General features: G+C 38.1%; 2 protein-coding genes across 4 annotated transcripts; one reads left to right on the top strand and one right to left on the bottom strand.

Annotated features, from left to right (window-relative positions):
* The first annotated feature begins 1,670 nt into the window (after positions 1-1,670).
* LOC113664825 (kynurenine 3-monooxygenase) lies at positions 1,671-13,499 on the top strand. 3 transcript variants are annotated; one of them, XM_089193314.1, is made up of 18 exons: positions 1,671-1,773; positions 2,803-2,872; positions 3,647-3,744; positions 4,245-4,334; positions 5,130-5,178; positions 5,387-5,474; positions 5,571-5,672; positions 6,257-6,329; positions 6,528-6,599; positions 7,376-7,438; positions 7,838-7,896; positions 8,366-8,423; positions 8,879-8,968; positions 9,636-9,693; positions 10,849-10,931; positions 11,127-11,228; positions 11,601-11,660; positions 12,206-13,499. In XM_089193314.1, the coding sequence occupies exons 1-18, from the start codon at positions 1,708-1,710 to the stop codon at positions 12,302-12,304; spliced, it is 1,380 nt and encodes a 459-aa protein (XP_089049440.1). In that variant the 5' UTR covers positions 1,671-1,707; the 3' UTR covers positions 12,305-13,499. The 3 variants fall into 3 exon arrangements, with proteins under 3 accessions (XP_089049440.1, XP_089049441.1, XP_089049442.1); XM_089193315.1 differs by having other exon boundaries at positions 1,686-1,924; XM_089193316.1 differs by having other exon boundaries at positions 1,690-1,987.
* Positions 13,500-14,357: 858 nt separating this feature from the next.
* Positions 14,358-17,030, bottom strand: LOC113664823 (xaa-Arg dipeptidase). Its single transcript, XM_027180446.2, has 2 exons — positions 16,674-17,030; positions 14,358-15,698 (listed from the first exon to the last, which is right to left on the bottom strand). Exons 1-2 carry the CDS (start codon positions 16,987-16,989, stop codon positions 14,818-14,820), a joined length of 1,197 nt encoding a protein of 398 aa, XP_027036247.1. The 5' UTR covers positions 16,990-17,030; the 3' UTR covers positions 14,358-14,817.
* Between the last annotated feature and the right edge of the window lie 38 nt (positions 17,031-17,068).

Genomic DNA, 17,068 nt, shown 5'->3' with positions numbered 1-17,068 from the left:
GATGGTACAAATTTCTTTTTTCCCCCAGCCCTCCGCTGTTATAAGAATCAAAGACAGCAGCTACGATTTTCACCCAGAAAATTCTTAGCACTTGCTCACCAATATTGCGCCTGCACCGCAGGCTAGAGATACTTGGCAGAATGGGATAGCAAAGGGATGGGACAGCTTAGGGACGAGATGCGGGACAGTTTAGGGACGAGATGCAATTGTTTTCAGCCGTTCAGACACGCATAATTTTTTTCCTGTATATTACAATACAGATTATGATCTTTTGCCAGAGTACAGAGTCAGTTAAACTTTCATCTTTTAGCGTTAATGCATACCTGCAGGTTGCGTGAGCATACAGATGGGTCTACTGTTTCGCTGCATTAATTAGGTAACTACCGAGTCGTTGGCTGATTTACAGAGTAAATAAAACCCTAAGCTGTGAAAAAGAGTATCACTAATAAATCTATATTAGCATAGTACATATAGGGTTATTCTACAAAACAAGCGCAATTTATTTTTTTTCCGCGCGAGCGGACGCACACACAATGGAAATGCAGAGGGTGAGTTATAGGCAAGACAAGGACCAAGGTTAGCTCCTCAGCTCGCTTCGTGCGCGTGTCCATTCGCCAGGAAAACGAAAATAAAAAAAAAGACGCCTGTTTCTCGTAGTTTAAATCATCGCGAATCAAAAAAGTCCTTCAATTGGATTTCTGTCTGTACGGCTCTAGTTTCAACAGCTGCACAGTAATATTTTCTTTTCTTTTCAGCTTATTTAGCTCCAAGTCTTTAAAATCACCATGAGTCCAGCTAACTCGGTTACGAGAAAAGCGCGCTCCATCTAATGGTTACGGCAAAGAGTGGCGTTCATGGTACTTGCAAAAACGTTTCCTGATATCCCAATCTTGTGCAAGAAACGCAAACGGCGATTTGTTCGGGTTTTCTTTCCCTGGAGCAGTGAGACTTAAGGAGGGTCATGTCATCGAGGTGACGTGTTCGTGTGCACGGAGGACAGCTGCGTGTCCACCAGGATAAACAGGAATAAACCAGAGATCCTGGTATTCCTTTACTTCGTCCGTTTTGACTTTCTCTAAAGGCTGTAATCGGGCTACATATACATGAACACTCTCTCGTTTTAATTAACTTGTTAGCAAAGATTCCACACAACCACCGTCGAATAGGCGATAATTACTGTTCTTAAACGTTGAACTTGGTTTCGCATAGTTTCCCACTTGTGTTATCACTTTATGAGCTTAAAAAAAATCGCTACACATTACGATACGATACCAAATTCCGTGTGGGAATCAAGGCTTACTCACGTTCTACAGCGATTCTTAGGCACAAATTTCTCACCAAACGTGGGTTTATTTGACGATCTACGCACTTATCTACCTGAAAGTACCTGATCAGATACATCACTTAACGCACGCAGAACAAGTTTGATTATTCCGTGGCGGAACATATTCCTGTCACATTCTTCGAATCTACTTTAGCGGTAGCGAAAGATCAACTCTCTTGGTAAATAATCAAATATATGATACAAAAAAGAAGTCAATTTTGAGCATATAAACGCTTCACGACAGTGGAAATTATTTTACAACAAAATGCCGAAGCCGAAGTTCGTACACTGGTATAGTACTGGATGTTTGACCAGTTTCCGAACTTTCGCGGTTTAGTTATATCACAAATCACGTGATACTACACGCGAAAAGGTGAGAAAACATGGCGGCAAAAGTTGTGCAAGACGAGAAATCTACGAAGACAGTTGTTGTTGTAGGTGGTGGATTGGTAAGGATCTCTCGGAGTGTTCTTCGAGTATTTTGATGGCAAGTGGAGATCTAGCGGAAATTGTGCTCTGTTGAATTTGGTTTTGGTGCAGCCTGTAACTCAATCAATGCATGCTTTCATGGGTAGTGCGTCTTTCACGCGTTTGAATTAGGTAACCTGAACACATTGCAGGTTTCATTCGCCTTTCTTTCGCGTAGAGCATAAAAATGATGAGGTAAATGAGCTAAGAGAAAAATGGTTACGATTTCTTTAAATCGATGGAAATAACTTACGCATAGACAAAAAAGCGCTTTGTGTATAAATATGCGTTATTGACTGAGCGTAGTATCTATGCGGCCTGGGACGTTAATTATGGCTTGGGCCTAATTATAAGATAAAGAACGTGGCCGATATCTAGAAGCATTTATCAAATATGCTTGGTTAGTGAAGGATTTACTGAATGGCGAAAAGATCACTCAAAAAAATAAAAAGATTTACCAAATAAATTCTCCAAACTCATAGCGGTTTTCTTTGAAATGTTTTGACAGTGCAAAGACGTTTTGATTCAGTATTTTCTAAAACTGCCGGAAAACTTTTCTTTATGTTAACTTCAGAAAGTTGCCTAGGAGTCATGATCATAGAATGTGAACTAGCTACAAGCACTTTTTTTAGTTTTGAGTGATCAAAACAAGCAATGGCAATCAAACTTAATAATGATCTTGCTCTTCTTGATCTCTGAGAACAGGATTCACTTGTGGGGGAGGGGGGAGGACTTGGGTCAGTTTTTACTGGGTATGTGTTGCTTGTCTCTCAGAGCCTCTGCCCCTACCCCTACCCCGACCCCATTGTAGTCTTTTCTGTCATCAATCATATACTCCATCGTAGTCACTTTTTGAGCAAGTGCAATTTTCACAATCTCGACCTATTCACTTGGTCATTTAAGCTTGTCAGCATGTGAAGCCCACTGTATGATGAATATTTACTAATGTTTGATCACATTGGATCATTTGTTTTTTTTTTTTTTTTAATTGTGAAAGTTAAATCTTGCAGGCAGGTGCCTTGATTTCAGTGTACCTTGCAAAACGTGGGTTTAAAGTAGATGTGTTTGAAGCTCGCAAAGGTGATTTTCAAGTTAGTTTTGATTCTGTAGGTTCAATATTGGAAGGAAGGGGGGGGCAGACGTGTGCTTAGTGTGTCACTCTCTTTTGAACCCTTTCAGCCCCAAGATCTCACTAGTAATTCTCCAAAGTGCCTGTTACACAATTCCTATGACTTAAGTTTGGAGAATTTGGCATTGGAATTTGGAAGAATTTTTTTCTTTATTCTCATTACTTGTCAGCTTGATGTTGTTTTGATGATGTAAGGAGAGTTTATATGTGGTCACTCCTGGGAGTGACAGAGTTTAGAATTTGGGCCAGGAATTATCATGATTCAAAATGTTGAAAACTAAAACAACACTTCCAACTTGAGACTTGGAAATCATATCTTGGTGAGTGACATGTACCATTGAAGGCCTAGTAAGGGCGTCCACTCACTTTTCAGTTTTGTATGAATTGATTTATTCCAAGGGGCAAAACAGAAACACAAGGCTGGGAAGGTAACAATCTTAGTCTCTTTCTATGATATGCTTTGCATAACCCTGTGGCTAAGCAGAGCCATTGTTGTAAGATAAGAAAATAACAATATGAATAATTCAACTAGAGATAAATTCTGCAAAGTGGATCAAAAACAGCATGCTCTTGAAGATTCAGGATTGTAAAAAGAAGTTGAAAAGCAGAGAAAATCACTGCAACATACTTTTCCTTGAGTGACATGAATGGGGTGCCTCTCCTTTGATTTAAAACTAAACATCTTGTTTCACAGATTTTTAAAGATATGTCTTTTGGATGTTTAGATCCTCGCAAGGAGGTGGCCCAAAGAGGTAGAAGTGTCAATCTTGCACTCTCTGTCAGAGGAATTGAATCATTACGAGCTGTGGGAGCAGAAAGCCTGGTAATACTGAAATTTTGAAGACAGAGAATAACACATTTATGATAATGAGCTATCTATAAGTTCCTGAAAAAAAAAATTTTTCTCAAGCATAATTGCCACAGTGGAACTCTAAATAATACTAATTGTGAAACATTTGTCACTGTTATAGAACAGTGGTAAATCTGAGTTCTCTGAAAGGACAAATGTAATTTCTCCCTGTATGATCACCCCTCAATCAAACTTTAAGGTTCTGAGAGAAAAAAAAAAAAGTGATCACAAGCTTAAGAAGCTTGAAGCGTTTACCTTACAATTAGCTCTTGATTATTGAAAAATTCTCCCTAGTCAGTACTACAGGAGTTTCTGTAGAACAGAATGGAGAATATGTATACTGATGTAAGGGTTTAAAGGATTCAACTGATAGAATCAGTATACAACATTGAAATGGTAGGAAATGAGTGATGTTTAAAGCATTGCGAATAACTTTAATTCTTTCTTAAATTTTTACACTCTTCATTCTCTAGGTTATGGCACTTGGCATCCCTATGCATGCCCGTATGATTCATTCTCATAGTGGAAACACAACACCCATTCCATATGGAAAGAAAGGACAGGTTAGAACAGAAGTTTATGTGTGTTTAACCCTTTTTTTTTGTAACCCTTTTTATAGGAGGCGAGCGTGGCCTAGTGGTTAGGGCGCTGCACTTGTAAGCCGGAGGTCCCGGGTTCAAGTTCTCCTCCCTGCCACTGGATGGATTTGTCTTCGGTGGCCCCGAATTCAACTCCTGCACGCTTTGTAAATAGCCAACTGGTTTGCCTCCTACCAGTTGGGGTTTTTAACGAGTTTCTGTTTATTTACGATATTTGTTTCCTTATTTACAGTGTCCCCAATTAGCACAGCAGTGCTAAAATACACTGACACTTAAATAAAGTTATTATTATTATTATTATTTATTATTGACACTGAAGAGAAACTAGCATCTAGTTTCTCCCTAGAATGTCACCCCTGAACCACACACTAAGGTAAGGAGAATAAAGGAAATGATCACCAAGTTGAGAAGCTCTTTATTATTAAACAAGTTCTCCTCGTCAGCACCAAAGGAAAATGTAGATAACAGTATGAAGAATATGCCAGTGGCAGATCCAGACCTTGAGCTAAGGGAGGGAAGTACCTGGTTTTTTGTTGCTTCAGCCTTGCCAGCTTTTCTTCCTTCTACGATTCTTTTTTCTTTTACCCAAAATAAGGGTGAGGCTGAGGCCCCTCGGGCCCCTTCCTTAGATTCACCACTGTATGCATACTGATTTTGGGGTATGAAGGGTGAAAGATATTCTCAACATCCATGTGTATTGTTTCTTGAGCTCACTGATTATCAATTATAGATAGAACACACTTTTTTTTATCTATTTAGCATCTATTGTCAGTTGAAAGGCAGAAGCTGAACAATGATCTCCTCACAGGTAAGAAAGTTTGGATCAGGGCTAGTATCTGAGTGCACATATCCCAGAACAGTCTGGAAAAAGTGAATACTAATGTTTTGGTGCAAGGAATGAATGGGGAAAAACCTTAAAGACGAAAAAAGTTTTGTTGATACTGTCTTCTTAATTCACTGATTTCCTATAACTGGTACTGTTGGTAAAGTACTCTTTCTGGCCTGTGTTGGTTCAGTTGCAGAAACTTACCCAGACGTTCGCATACACTTTGAGCACAAACTTATTGCTGCTGATATTGAGGGAGGCCATCTTACCTTCAAGTGGTAGGAGTCACATTTGATACATTTGCTTGTGTGTCTCAAACAGTTAAAAGATATTGCAGGAATGACTGAGTTGCCATCTGGATGATTTGTTCACAGCAAAGGAAATGACGATGAAAAGTTAGAAGTTGATGCTGACATTATTTTGGGCTGTGATGGAGCCTACTCTGCACTGAGAAGAGAGCTTATGAGAAGACCAAGGTGAGGGATGCAAGGCATTCTTTAGTGCAAATTTCAATTGTGTGTCGCAATAAACCTGGGTAGATGTACAGGAATACCTTGAAAGCATAATGTATCTTGTATTTGTTATTTATAAGTACATCCTACAGACAAATAATACAACAATGAGAGAAGCAAATGGCAAAATTTGAGGGCCTGTGTGAACTGAACTTTTAGAGAAGGACGAGATGGTGGTGTGAGTGGTTTTAACCCTTTGATCCGGGAGAGTGATTAGCATCTAATTTCTCCTTGCTTTATCACCCCTGAATCACTCATTAAAGTCATGAGAATACAGGAAATGATCACCAACTAAAGAAGCTTGCGATTGTTAAACAAATTCTCTTTGTCAACACCTTACGAAAGGTATGGAACCTAGTATGGAGAATATACATACTGATGTTAAGGTGTAAGGATTAAGAGATGACATAAATTGAGGGAAGTATTAGAAATAGGGATAGATTCATGTAAGAAATGTGAAAAAAAAATTTGTTATTTTCTACTTCATACATAAATGTTTGGATTGAGAGAGTGCTTATGCTTGCTTATCTTTTCTGTCTGGTTTACAGGTTTGATTTCAGTCAAGAATACATTCCTCATGGTTATAAAGAGCTTTGCCTTGCCCCAACCAAGGATGGAGAGGTTTAAGATGTCTTTTTATCATTTACCCCATATTAAATAACAAAGAAAGATGATTGATATATTTAAGACATGCAGGGCTACAAGATGCCAACATTTGGGTTTCACTGATCTTTGTCATCTATGTTCCCTGAAAATTCAATCTTAATGTTGGAGTGGTTATGAAACAATCTCAGTGTATTATTTTTTTTTAATATACAGTTTGCCATGGCAGTGAATTATTTACACATCTGGCCAAGACAGACATTCATGATGATAGCTTTACCAAATCAGGTAGAAAATAAGTTGATGATTTGGGGTTACTCAATATCAGATAATCCATCTGATGATAGTTTAACAGTACCCAATAATACTCCTTATTATACATTCAACTCACTATCTCTTTTCTGATTGGCTGAGAGCTCACAGTAAATTTTGAAATCAGCACCTGGGACCTCGTCATCTAACTACAGATTATACAATAATCATGTTGAGGACATTCAAGGTCACGAGTAATCATGTCATGCATGACTGCAGTGCATTATTTCTAAGGGTAGTCGTGTCAAGTTCTTGCTTTGGGTTGCTTGCTGATCTGTATATTTTTATTTGTTCATAAATACATCGACAGAATAATCAAGGTCTCAGTAAGGGTTATTAGTCTTCAGTTTCGGCTGATAACCCTAACCTCAACCTTGGTTATTCTGGATATCACAAAAACCTCAACTGATAATATTGTTTATTAACTGAAATAGGCCTTGCAATTTAAGAGAAAGGTTTCTTGTCTTAGATCACATCACAAGACTTGTCTTGGGCTTGAACCCAGACACCATGTGATCTGGTGTTTAGCAAATTACCCTTTTGGCCACTAATTGTCATTGAGCAAAGAAGAAAATGATACTGATGATAAATCTGCCTAAAACTGCTCCATTGGTCATATAACGATCAGAAGTAGCTTTATATTCAGGGTGTCAAAGAGTATTTTATTAGTCTTTTTTCTAGATGGTTATCAATGATTTATGATATATATGATTTGTTTTCTATTTAATGGTAAGTAATCATTTTTCCTTAAGGATAAATCCTTCACCTGCACATTGTTCTTACCATTTGACCAATTTGACAAGTTGAAAACAAAGGTAACATTTTCTTATTGAATAAAGTGAATTTTAATTTAGACAAAATTAATGATTCTTAATGTGTTTTGTGGTTTTTCTGTTTTGCATCAAAATACGTTAAAAGGATAATATGATGCACCAAACTCAATTATTTTTTAATAATGAAACTGTGGTGCTGTGCTGGAGGGAGAGTACAACAAGATAATTTGGTTTTATTAACTGAGTTGATAATATAAATTGGCCACCATAAAGACTTTGACACGTTATGGGTGTTAGCCCTTCATCAGAGCAAATGATAATGAAGACGAAGACTAACATGAGCTTTTAAACTCTTAATGGTAGTCAATTTACGTTATCAACTGATTTTATGAAACCAGACTTGAAATATTATCTATTGATCTTTCCATTTGGTGTTTTTAGGATGATGTCTTGACCTTTTTTAATGCAGAGTTCCCAGATTTCCTGAACCTCATGGGAGAGTAAGTTTTTGACCCTTTCACTCCCAAGATCTCATCAGTAATTCTCCTTACTGTCTGCCATACAGTTCATAGGATGTTAGTTTGGAGAATTTGGGATCAGATCAACTTAATCCCCTCATCGATATTTTTCTTTGCCATGGACTAGCATCCCATCCAGGGGGGAGAAGTGATACTCCTAGTCACTCCACGCTAGTTGGAAACCAAGATAAGCTTTTCCCAAGTACAGACTTAACTCTTTTACTAATTAACTATTGCCTATGTATCTCATGTAAGTTCGTGTATTTCCAAGTTATAGTACATGTAAGTATGTCACAGTCCTTTTTTTTTCTTCGATACCTTCGTAAGAAAAGTTTTGGGTTGACAAGGACAGTCTTTTTTAACCAGAAGCTAGTGATCTTCTATGGTTAATTTATGGAGATAAGAATTTACTTTTCAAGTTTGTGTGTATCTGTACTTTTTATTTTGCTAGAGAAAAACTGTTGGAAGAATTTTTCAGAAATCCGACTGGTCCTATGGTATCTATTAAGGTAAAATTTAAATGTTCCTCTTTTATTTAGTTGCATTATGCCTAGTATTAAAGAAGTCCTCCTAGATTAATCAACTTTTGTAAAATTGAATAACCCCTTTGAAAATTTGGAGCCTGAATGTGGCCTGATGTGACCTGGACAAAAAAATTGTGTAGCTTTCAGCTAACAAGCTGGACAAATGTTACGCTCTTGTTCAGACAATGACCAGCTGAACAAGGCTAACAGGAGTTGGGCAAGAGCAAGGCAAGAGCCAGACAAAGTCTACAAATTGAAGCTGGCTCTTGTTACCAATACAATACAGTTAAATATAATTTTCACAAATAAGTTTGGAACACTAACATACATAACAGGTTGAGTAAGTTGATTCCTTTCAAATTAAATGACTTTGTCATTTCTAATTGCTTGTTTCTGTTTGTTTGTTTGTTTTTTTCCTTACAATTTTTTCTTTTTGTCAGTGTAAGCCCTACCATGTTTCTGACAAACTTGTGATTATTGGTGATGCCGCTCATGCAATGGTTCCATTTTATGGTCAAGGAACAAATTGTGTAAGAACAAAAACTTACAAAATAAGTGTAGGATTACTGAATTATTAAATTATCAATAAGGGTTTCTGTTTGCTATTGATTTTCAAGGAGACTTTTCTAACGAATCTTTTCATATTTGAGTCCAAATTGTATGCTGCAAAGATTGATTTACATGAAAGGAAAGGGTAGGGATAAGAGGGAGCAAATTTCATCTGTCATCTTAAGGAGATGCAATGCATCTTGCCATGTCATGCTAATCTACAGCAATAAAAAAGGTTAAGTCTATACTGGAGCTAAGTTGCCATCCCAGCCGGAGCTTATCCCAGTTTCCTTAGCATGATGCATTTACGAGTATCACCACTCCCTCTCCACCCCCCTGGATGGCATGCTAGTCCATTTCAAGGTTACCCCTCCCTAGTATTTCATCAGACTTCCCAGACAACTTGCCAGTATTCATTTATACTCTTGGGTGGAGATAGGCACTATGAAAGGGAAGTGTTTTTCCCAAGAACACAACAAATTCATATTTACCAACAGCTAGGTTTTGTCACCTCATCTCACAATCTGCAATAACAGGAACTCATAAACTCATTTTCTAGATAAACTGACACTCACATGGATGGTTGCTCTCAAAGGAAGTAATAATTAGAGTTATATTTCACAAATATTCTCATTTTCTTTGTTTCAGGCATTTGAGGATTGTCTGGTACTTGATGGAATACTAGAAAAACATAATAATGACTTTGGTTAGTGCTGAGTTTTCTTTTTTTAATAATTTATTTGCCATTACAGCAAATGGTTTGAACTGGGGGGTAACATGTGATGGTGTAGTCTGATTTTTTGGGTGGGTGTAGTCCTGAGAAGGACTGTTGTTGGGGAGAGGTTTTGACAACCTGAGCAGAGGTTGTCATCAGAATTAGTGACTTCATAGTGACTGAAGAAGATTACTTCCGCTCAGGTTGTTGAAATGTCAGTCATCTTTACGGACAACAGTCTTTCTCAGGACTACACTCACCCGAACAATCAGAATACACTATCACAATTTACATGTAGTTGCCGTTGACTAATTCTTTTCAAATTTACAGTCCCACTAAACCACATAACAAAAAGTACTACTAATGGATTTGTAGTAGCTTTAACCTTGTAGTGCTAGCTGTTAACCCTTTAACTCCTAGATCTGATGGTCAATTCTCTCCTCCAGCTACTACATATTTCCTTTTAAATTAGTTACAAGAATTTGGTGTTAGATTAAGACAACAACTTCTATTAGATATGGTTGAGTCTTCTCATGACCTGTTTGCTGGATAATGTATGGATATTGTAGAGAGAAATTAGATGTTAATCACTTCTGGGAGGCTTAAGTAATTGTATTACATGTGTTCCAACATCACCATTGTTCCTGTCGCTTTTATTAAAATCATTACTGTCATCATTAGTATTGTTTAACTTGTTGTAATGGCTGTGTTACTTTAATTAAAATTATCTCTGTGATTAATATATAGATTTAGCCAAGCCTAAAAGCGGAGCTTGCATTTTTATTTTTCCCGCATGTCTCAAGGGCACAACGCCTTGCTCCAGCCAGGACTAGAACCCAGGTTGTCCGACTCGGAGCCCAGTGTACTGACCACTGGACTACTGGACAAAGCTGTGGCGTTGGTGTGCCTGTGGTACAGTTGACCACACATGTTAAAAGTAGCACCTTGTACGGTCGTACAGGTGTACAACCAAATTTTTTCGGCTCAATGGTTAACTCCTGTTTTGTATAAATATGGGGCTATGCTCTGCGAGCTCCACTATCAGAATTGTCATAATTATATATTACTACTTGATTATTACATGATCAGAATTCTAATATATTAATATGGTTTTAAAAACTAATGATAAAATTTCACCTTACACAGGTGCTGCACTACAGGAGTACTCAAGAACACGAAACAAGGATGTAGAAGCTATGTGTGATTTAGCAATGTACAACTACATAGAGGTATTCTGTCAATTTTACATCAGTGACATACGTGGCTGCAGCAGTCTGCCTCTTTTTGTTTTTACCACATTTCTGCATCATTTGTGCCCCATCACTGAAAAGGTGCATGGCATAATGGAATCTATTCGTCAATTATTTAAATTAAGTGTATTAAAAGTAATAGCTTTTAGAGGTCTCACACAGTGTTTCTTGCAGATGAGATCCTTGGTGACATCTCCAGTTTTCCTTATGAAGAAGAAACTGTTCAACTTACTCCACTGGCTGATGCCAAAAACATTTATTCCCCTTTATACCATGGTAAGTACCACAATGGATCTTTCTCCAGCCTGCAGCAATGGTGCTATTTTGGCTCACTAGTGCTTAATAGTTTTTTGGTGAAAATCATAGCTGCCATCATTGAATTTTTCAGCAGGGAAAGGCTAGGAAGAGTGGAAGGGGAAGAACTTTGTACCAGGGGGGTGGGTGATAGTTAATAAGAAGGAGAGAGGAGGGTGTGGGTCTTTCCTAGCCCCCTTCCTGCTCTATCCACTAAAAATCAAAGCTAGCTAGGCAGATAAACCATTGGGAGCTTACCTAATGTGATTGTTGCATTACAGGCTAGTCATTTTCAAAACCTTGCAGCCTGTTTCTGAAGTGTTGTTCTGTTACTCAATTCCTTTGCTTCTTCAGGTGTCGTTTTCTCAGATACCTTACAAGACTGTCATTGACAGATCAGAATGGCAGGAAAAGGTCAGTACTCAGATACAAAACTTTTCAATTTTCTTTTTTCATTCTCAAGAGTAGACTCAAAATTCTTCTTGCTGACTACTTAAATAAAACTTTGTTCCCTAACCCTTTACACCCTAACATCAGCATGCATATTCTCCATACTGTTCTTAGTAAATTTCTTAAGGTGCTGATAAGGAGAATTTGTTAAACAATCAAGAACTCCTTTCATTGTTGATCATTTCTCTTATTCTTGTGACTTAAATGAGTGATTCTGGGGTGATATTGTAAGGAGAAATTAGAAGCTCGTCAGTCTTCGAAGGAAAAGGGTTAAGCATGACTATTCTATTAGCACTGGGAAGTTGTCCTTTGATGTTAGTCATCACTTGCATGTCTGTCACCTCAAAAACAACAGGTTTTACATTGAAAATTAATCTCATTCTGTCTGTCAAAGGGTAATCATTGGATCTTGTAGCCCCTGGTACAATTAAGTAAACACCTCACAAAGACTGTTTAGATAACAGGGTGGACTGAAAATGGTGCCCATATTTGAATTATTATTGTTTCAGGTTGTGAAGAGGACTGTACTCATGTCAGCATTGATGGCTGGAATTGGTGGAGCTTTAATGGCATTGAGAATAGTGAAGAAAGACGTCAAATTGTTTTGAAAAGTTATTTAAAACTGTATGATGTATGAATTATTTAAATAGTACATAATTTTAGACGATGGGTGTTTTCTTTGAAAGATGCTATGACTGGGAGATTTCTAGATGAACCTAGACTGCTGAGTTTAAGCATTAAACCCTTTTCACCTTAACATCAGTATGCATATTCTCCATACTGTTTTCTAGACATTTCCAAGGAGCTAGCAAGGAGAATTTGTTGAACAGTCAAGGGCTTCTTTACTTAGGGATCATGTCCGTTATTCTTTTGACCTTCATGGGGTGACATTATAAGGAGAAGTCAGCTGCTAGTCACTCTAATGAGTGACCAAGACAGAATTTCTCCTTACGATATCAATATAATATCAAGCAGACAAGTGATGAGAATAAAGAAAAGTATCAGTCAGGGGATTACAAGTTGATCCAATGACAAATTCTCCAAACTAACATCACAAGAACTGTATGGCCGACAGTAAGGAGAATTACTAATGAGATCTTGGGAGTTTAAGGGTTAAAGGGTTAAAAATCAAAAACCACCAAGACAAAAATTACAGTTCACACTTCAGGTTAAGCTGTGTAATATTTGAAAATACATTGATATTTAATTTGAATGTTCAAGAACAATTTTGAAATATAGTCTTTGAATTTTTTCCAACACAGTTGCTCATTTGAATCAATTGCATGTCATAGAATTGCAAATCAGAATCACTATAGCATTTGTATGTGGGAACATTTTAATACTCTAACAAAATTGTATGACTGGGTGATGGGATGTAGTTAAAAATGCCAATAAAGTGAAATGGTAAAGTGATAAAGAAACTTCCTTAGAAGTTGCGTGGTTCTCATCACAAGGCACTGAAGAATATGACTTTTTAAAATGTTATGTTATGTAATATTCAAAATACATTGATATTTTGTTTGAATGTTTGAGAACAATTTTGAAATATCTTTGAATTTTGACAATGGAATTGTTCATATGAATCAATTGCATGTCATAGAATTGTAAGAATCATTATGGCATTTGCATGCAAGAACATTTTCATACTTTAAAAAATTGTATGACTGGGTGATGGGATGTAGTTAAAATTTCTGATAAAGTGAAATGGTAAAGTGATAGAGACTTTCTAAGAAGTTCCGTGGTTCTCATCACAAGGCACTGAAGAGCATAACTACTTAAGGGGAAAATCAAAAATAAATAAAATCTTCATGGTTTCCCTGGTTTTAGAATAACTAACATGTCACACATCCACAGTGAATGGTTACAGATAATTAAAAGTCTGCAGAAGCTGAGACTGGGGCACACAACTGGAGCTCTTTCCAAATGGTGAAACAGAGAATTAACTCTGAAGTGTAAATTAAAGTGCTATTTAAACCCATGAATAACCCACAGGGCGTTAGCCCTAATAAAGGGAAACAGGGAACCACATGAGGCAAAGAAAAAATCTTTTGACCTCGGTGGGAATCGAACCCACGACCTCCGGATTAGATCTACCGTTACTCTGCCGACTGAGCTACGAGGTCGCACAGAGAAAGTCGGGGACGATTTAGGATGGTGAATCGCGGCGAAGAGAAAGTAAGGGTACATATGAATGTTGTGCCGCGTAGCACTGGGAACACAAATGGTGAAACAGAGAATTAATTCTCTGTTTCACCATTTGTGTTCCCAGTGCTATGCGGCACAACATTCATATGGAGCTCTTTCCAGTTTCCTTGTCATGAGGAACTGATCCTTCAGGAGTGACCAATGAGGAATTTCTCCCTACAATGTCAATACATCACTCAGAAAGGTTACAAGAAGAAAGAAAAATGTCACTGCGAGGCCATTTACCAAATCCTCAGAGCTACAATTACAAGAAACAATTAAAGGATGGAGAAAAGAATTGGTATTGAGATCTGAGGGCAAGGTTGACCTTTTCACTTTCAAGATGAAAACATCAATTCTCTGCACAGTCTCTGATATATTTCTCATGATTTTTGTCTTTGGGAATTTGGTATTAGATCAAACAATATCCTTAAATTGATATTTCTTTTTCTTCTCATGACCTTTTCTGCTTGAAAATGTATTGATATTGTAAGGAGAATTTAATCATTGGACACCCTTAGGAGTGCTAGGTTCATCAATATGGGTTACTCCTCAACATGTTATCAAGTTACCCATACAGTTTACTGTTAGCTGTTTATACACCTGAGTGAAGAGAGGAACTGCAAGGGAAATATTCTTGTTGAGAACACAATTACAGTACCCTTAGCCAGCACTTGAACCTCATCTTGATGAAGAGTCCAAGTTACTCACCAGACTCCACCATGTCTGCTACATCACAATGAGACCACCTAAGGGACTGATCATTACTTTGAGGGAAGGGAGGCTGGTGCAAAATTAGGTCTGCCATTTCTGCTTTTTCCCAACCCCCCCCCTCCTTTCACTCTTCTCACATTGTGTTCAAATGCCTCAAAAATCAACATTCCCAAAACAGATTCTTTCTTGTAACAAAAGTAGCTAATTGAAAATAGAATGTGATCTAAGCATCTTTGACTGCTTGTAAAAATTCATCTTTCATTTCTTTTAGTAGTGATGGATCATGCAACACCTCAATTGCAGTAAAACAAAGAGATTTGGCAGCAATAATAGTTTGATCATGAGCGTACTGTGTGCCTGCAGCAGCTCGGAAGACATGGGAATGAAATGGCACTGAGCTGTCAATACAGAACTGAGCATGCAGACCAGGAACTACCATGGACACATTTCCAAAATCTGTTGATCCATCCACAATACTTTCTTGTTCTTCCCTTGATGGAAAGACCACACCCATTTGCCCAGCATACTTTTGATACAAATAGGCCAGCTTGCTGTTGGTGAGCACTCCTGCATGAGGAATGGGATCCCATGTTATTTCTACCGTGCAATCAGTTGCTTTTGCAGCTGCTTCAAAGCAAGCATTCACCTTAGATTTGAGGACTGCACATTCTTTATTCTTCACAGTTCGCACCCAGAATTCAAGCTTAGTTTGCTCAGGGATGATATTAGGCTTAACTCCTCCCTCACTTATGATGCCATGTACTCGCCATGTTGGTTTCATCTGTTGCCTGAGCAGGCTTATAGAGTTGTACGCCATGACTGCAGCATCAAGAGCATTGCGTCCTTCCCATGGGAAGGCTGCTGCATGAGCTGCCTTCCCTTTGTAGACAATTTCAGCTTTCTCAAGAGCTTGGCTCACGTAGAATGCCATATTAAAAGGTGCAGGATGTACCATGATGGAAAAATCTACATCTTTGAAACAACCGCTACTAACCATCTGCACTTTTCCACCACCTCCTTCCTCAGCAGGGGTTCCCATGGCAATAAGCTTAGCATTGAGTCCACCCTCGATAGCTGCTTTTATCCCCAGTGCTGCCCCTACCCCTGGGGTTAATAAAGAAACAGTTAATGTAGAACTCTTAAGGTGGCTGGGAACAGGTATCTGAGATGAGATGCAAACCAACTACATTCAAAGTGCTCAAATACCATCTTTCCCTCTTCACAGTCAAACCAATTTCATGCTTATGTCCACCAAACAATTGAAATGACAATCATTATCATTATGCTAACATCCCATGAAAGTCCAGAATTTTTATTTTTGGGAAGCATCTTGGGAAATTCCTCAATAGATTTTCCCAAAACTTCAGAATTTTCTCTTTTGAGATAAGACTTCACATCTGAGTGAATTTGAACAAATTAAATCTAGCCAGTTTAAAATTCTGATGCTGCTAAGATTACAGTTGATTTAACTGCTGTGACTTCATACTGTTCATGGATAACTGTTTTCAGTTACCTTAAAACAAAGTCACAGATGCCCTGGTCATGTATTGAGTATAGTCTACAAGACTCAGTATCAATTAGTTTCAAAACAACAAGCACAATCTTTACTTTATTTTTACTCTTTCTTGTCCTGAGTACAAGTTCAACCTTATTGAATGGATGAAGTAGAGGGTACTGACTACCTGAGATATCCATGGGGGATATCTCAGGTATATCTCTCCCCCCCTGCTTCCTGAGGCAGGTGTAATCCCAGGAACTGCAGAACCAACCAAGTTCAGTGATGGCCAGAGCCAGTCATAGAGACTGAAAATCATCTCTAATGACGGGCTGATTGCCATATATTTGCCCCTTCTCTGGCTTTGAGCTAAATAATGACTACAGAGCAATTCCCAGGGTGGAAATTAAAACCATGCCAGTTCAGTGGGTCAATCAAGTTACATTTTGCTTTTTCTTTGGGGGTAATACCGTTTGTTATCGGGTGTGAAGTCTGATAATAGAAAAAGGTGAAGATCTAGTTAATTATGCTGTTAAATAAGTAATTATTAGGTAATTTCGGCAAAACTCTGAGTTCGTAGTTACCCGCTATGGCTATGAGATTATGCCCACATCCATGTCCGACCCCAGGTAATGCATCGTATTCAGAAAGCACGGCAACCGTCGGACCTTCGTTCTCAGCTCCAAACACCGCCCGATAAGCTGTTGGCAAAGTGTAACTCCTTGTTACCTCGAAACCTTGTTCCTCAAAAAAGTCGCACAGAATACCATGGGCAAAATGTTCTTCGTAGCCAAGCTCTGGTTTTTCCCAAATCTTCAAGCTCAAGGCTTGAAGATCTTTGGCTTTACCGTCGATCACGGGTGAAGCGAGGGTTATGAAGTTTGCTAGCTCGTCGGCCATGTCGAAGACAAATCGCGTGACTAACTGGGGTGAAGTGTATTTGACCTTATGATTTATATCCCAAACACGCATGCGCATT

Source organism: Pocillopora damicornis, chromosome 14 (assembly GCF_964200805.1).
Source record: "Pocillopora damicornis chromosome 14, jaPocDami1.2, whole genome shotgun sequence".
In the NCBI taxonomy this organism is placed as follows: domain Eukaryota; kingdom Metazoa; phylum Cnidaria; class Anthozoa; order Scleractinia; family Pocilloporidae; genus Pocillopora; species Pocillopora damicornis.
The sequence above is the reverse complement of the archived record's forward strand: the minus strand, read 5'-3'. Positions and strand labels throughout refer to the sequence as shown.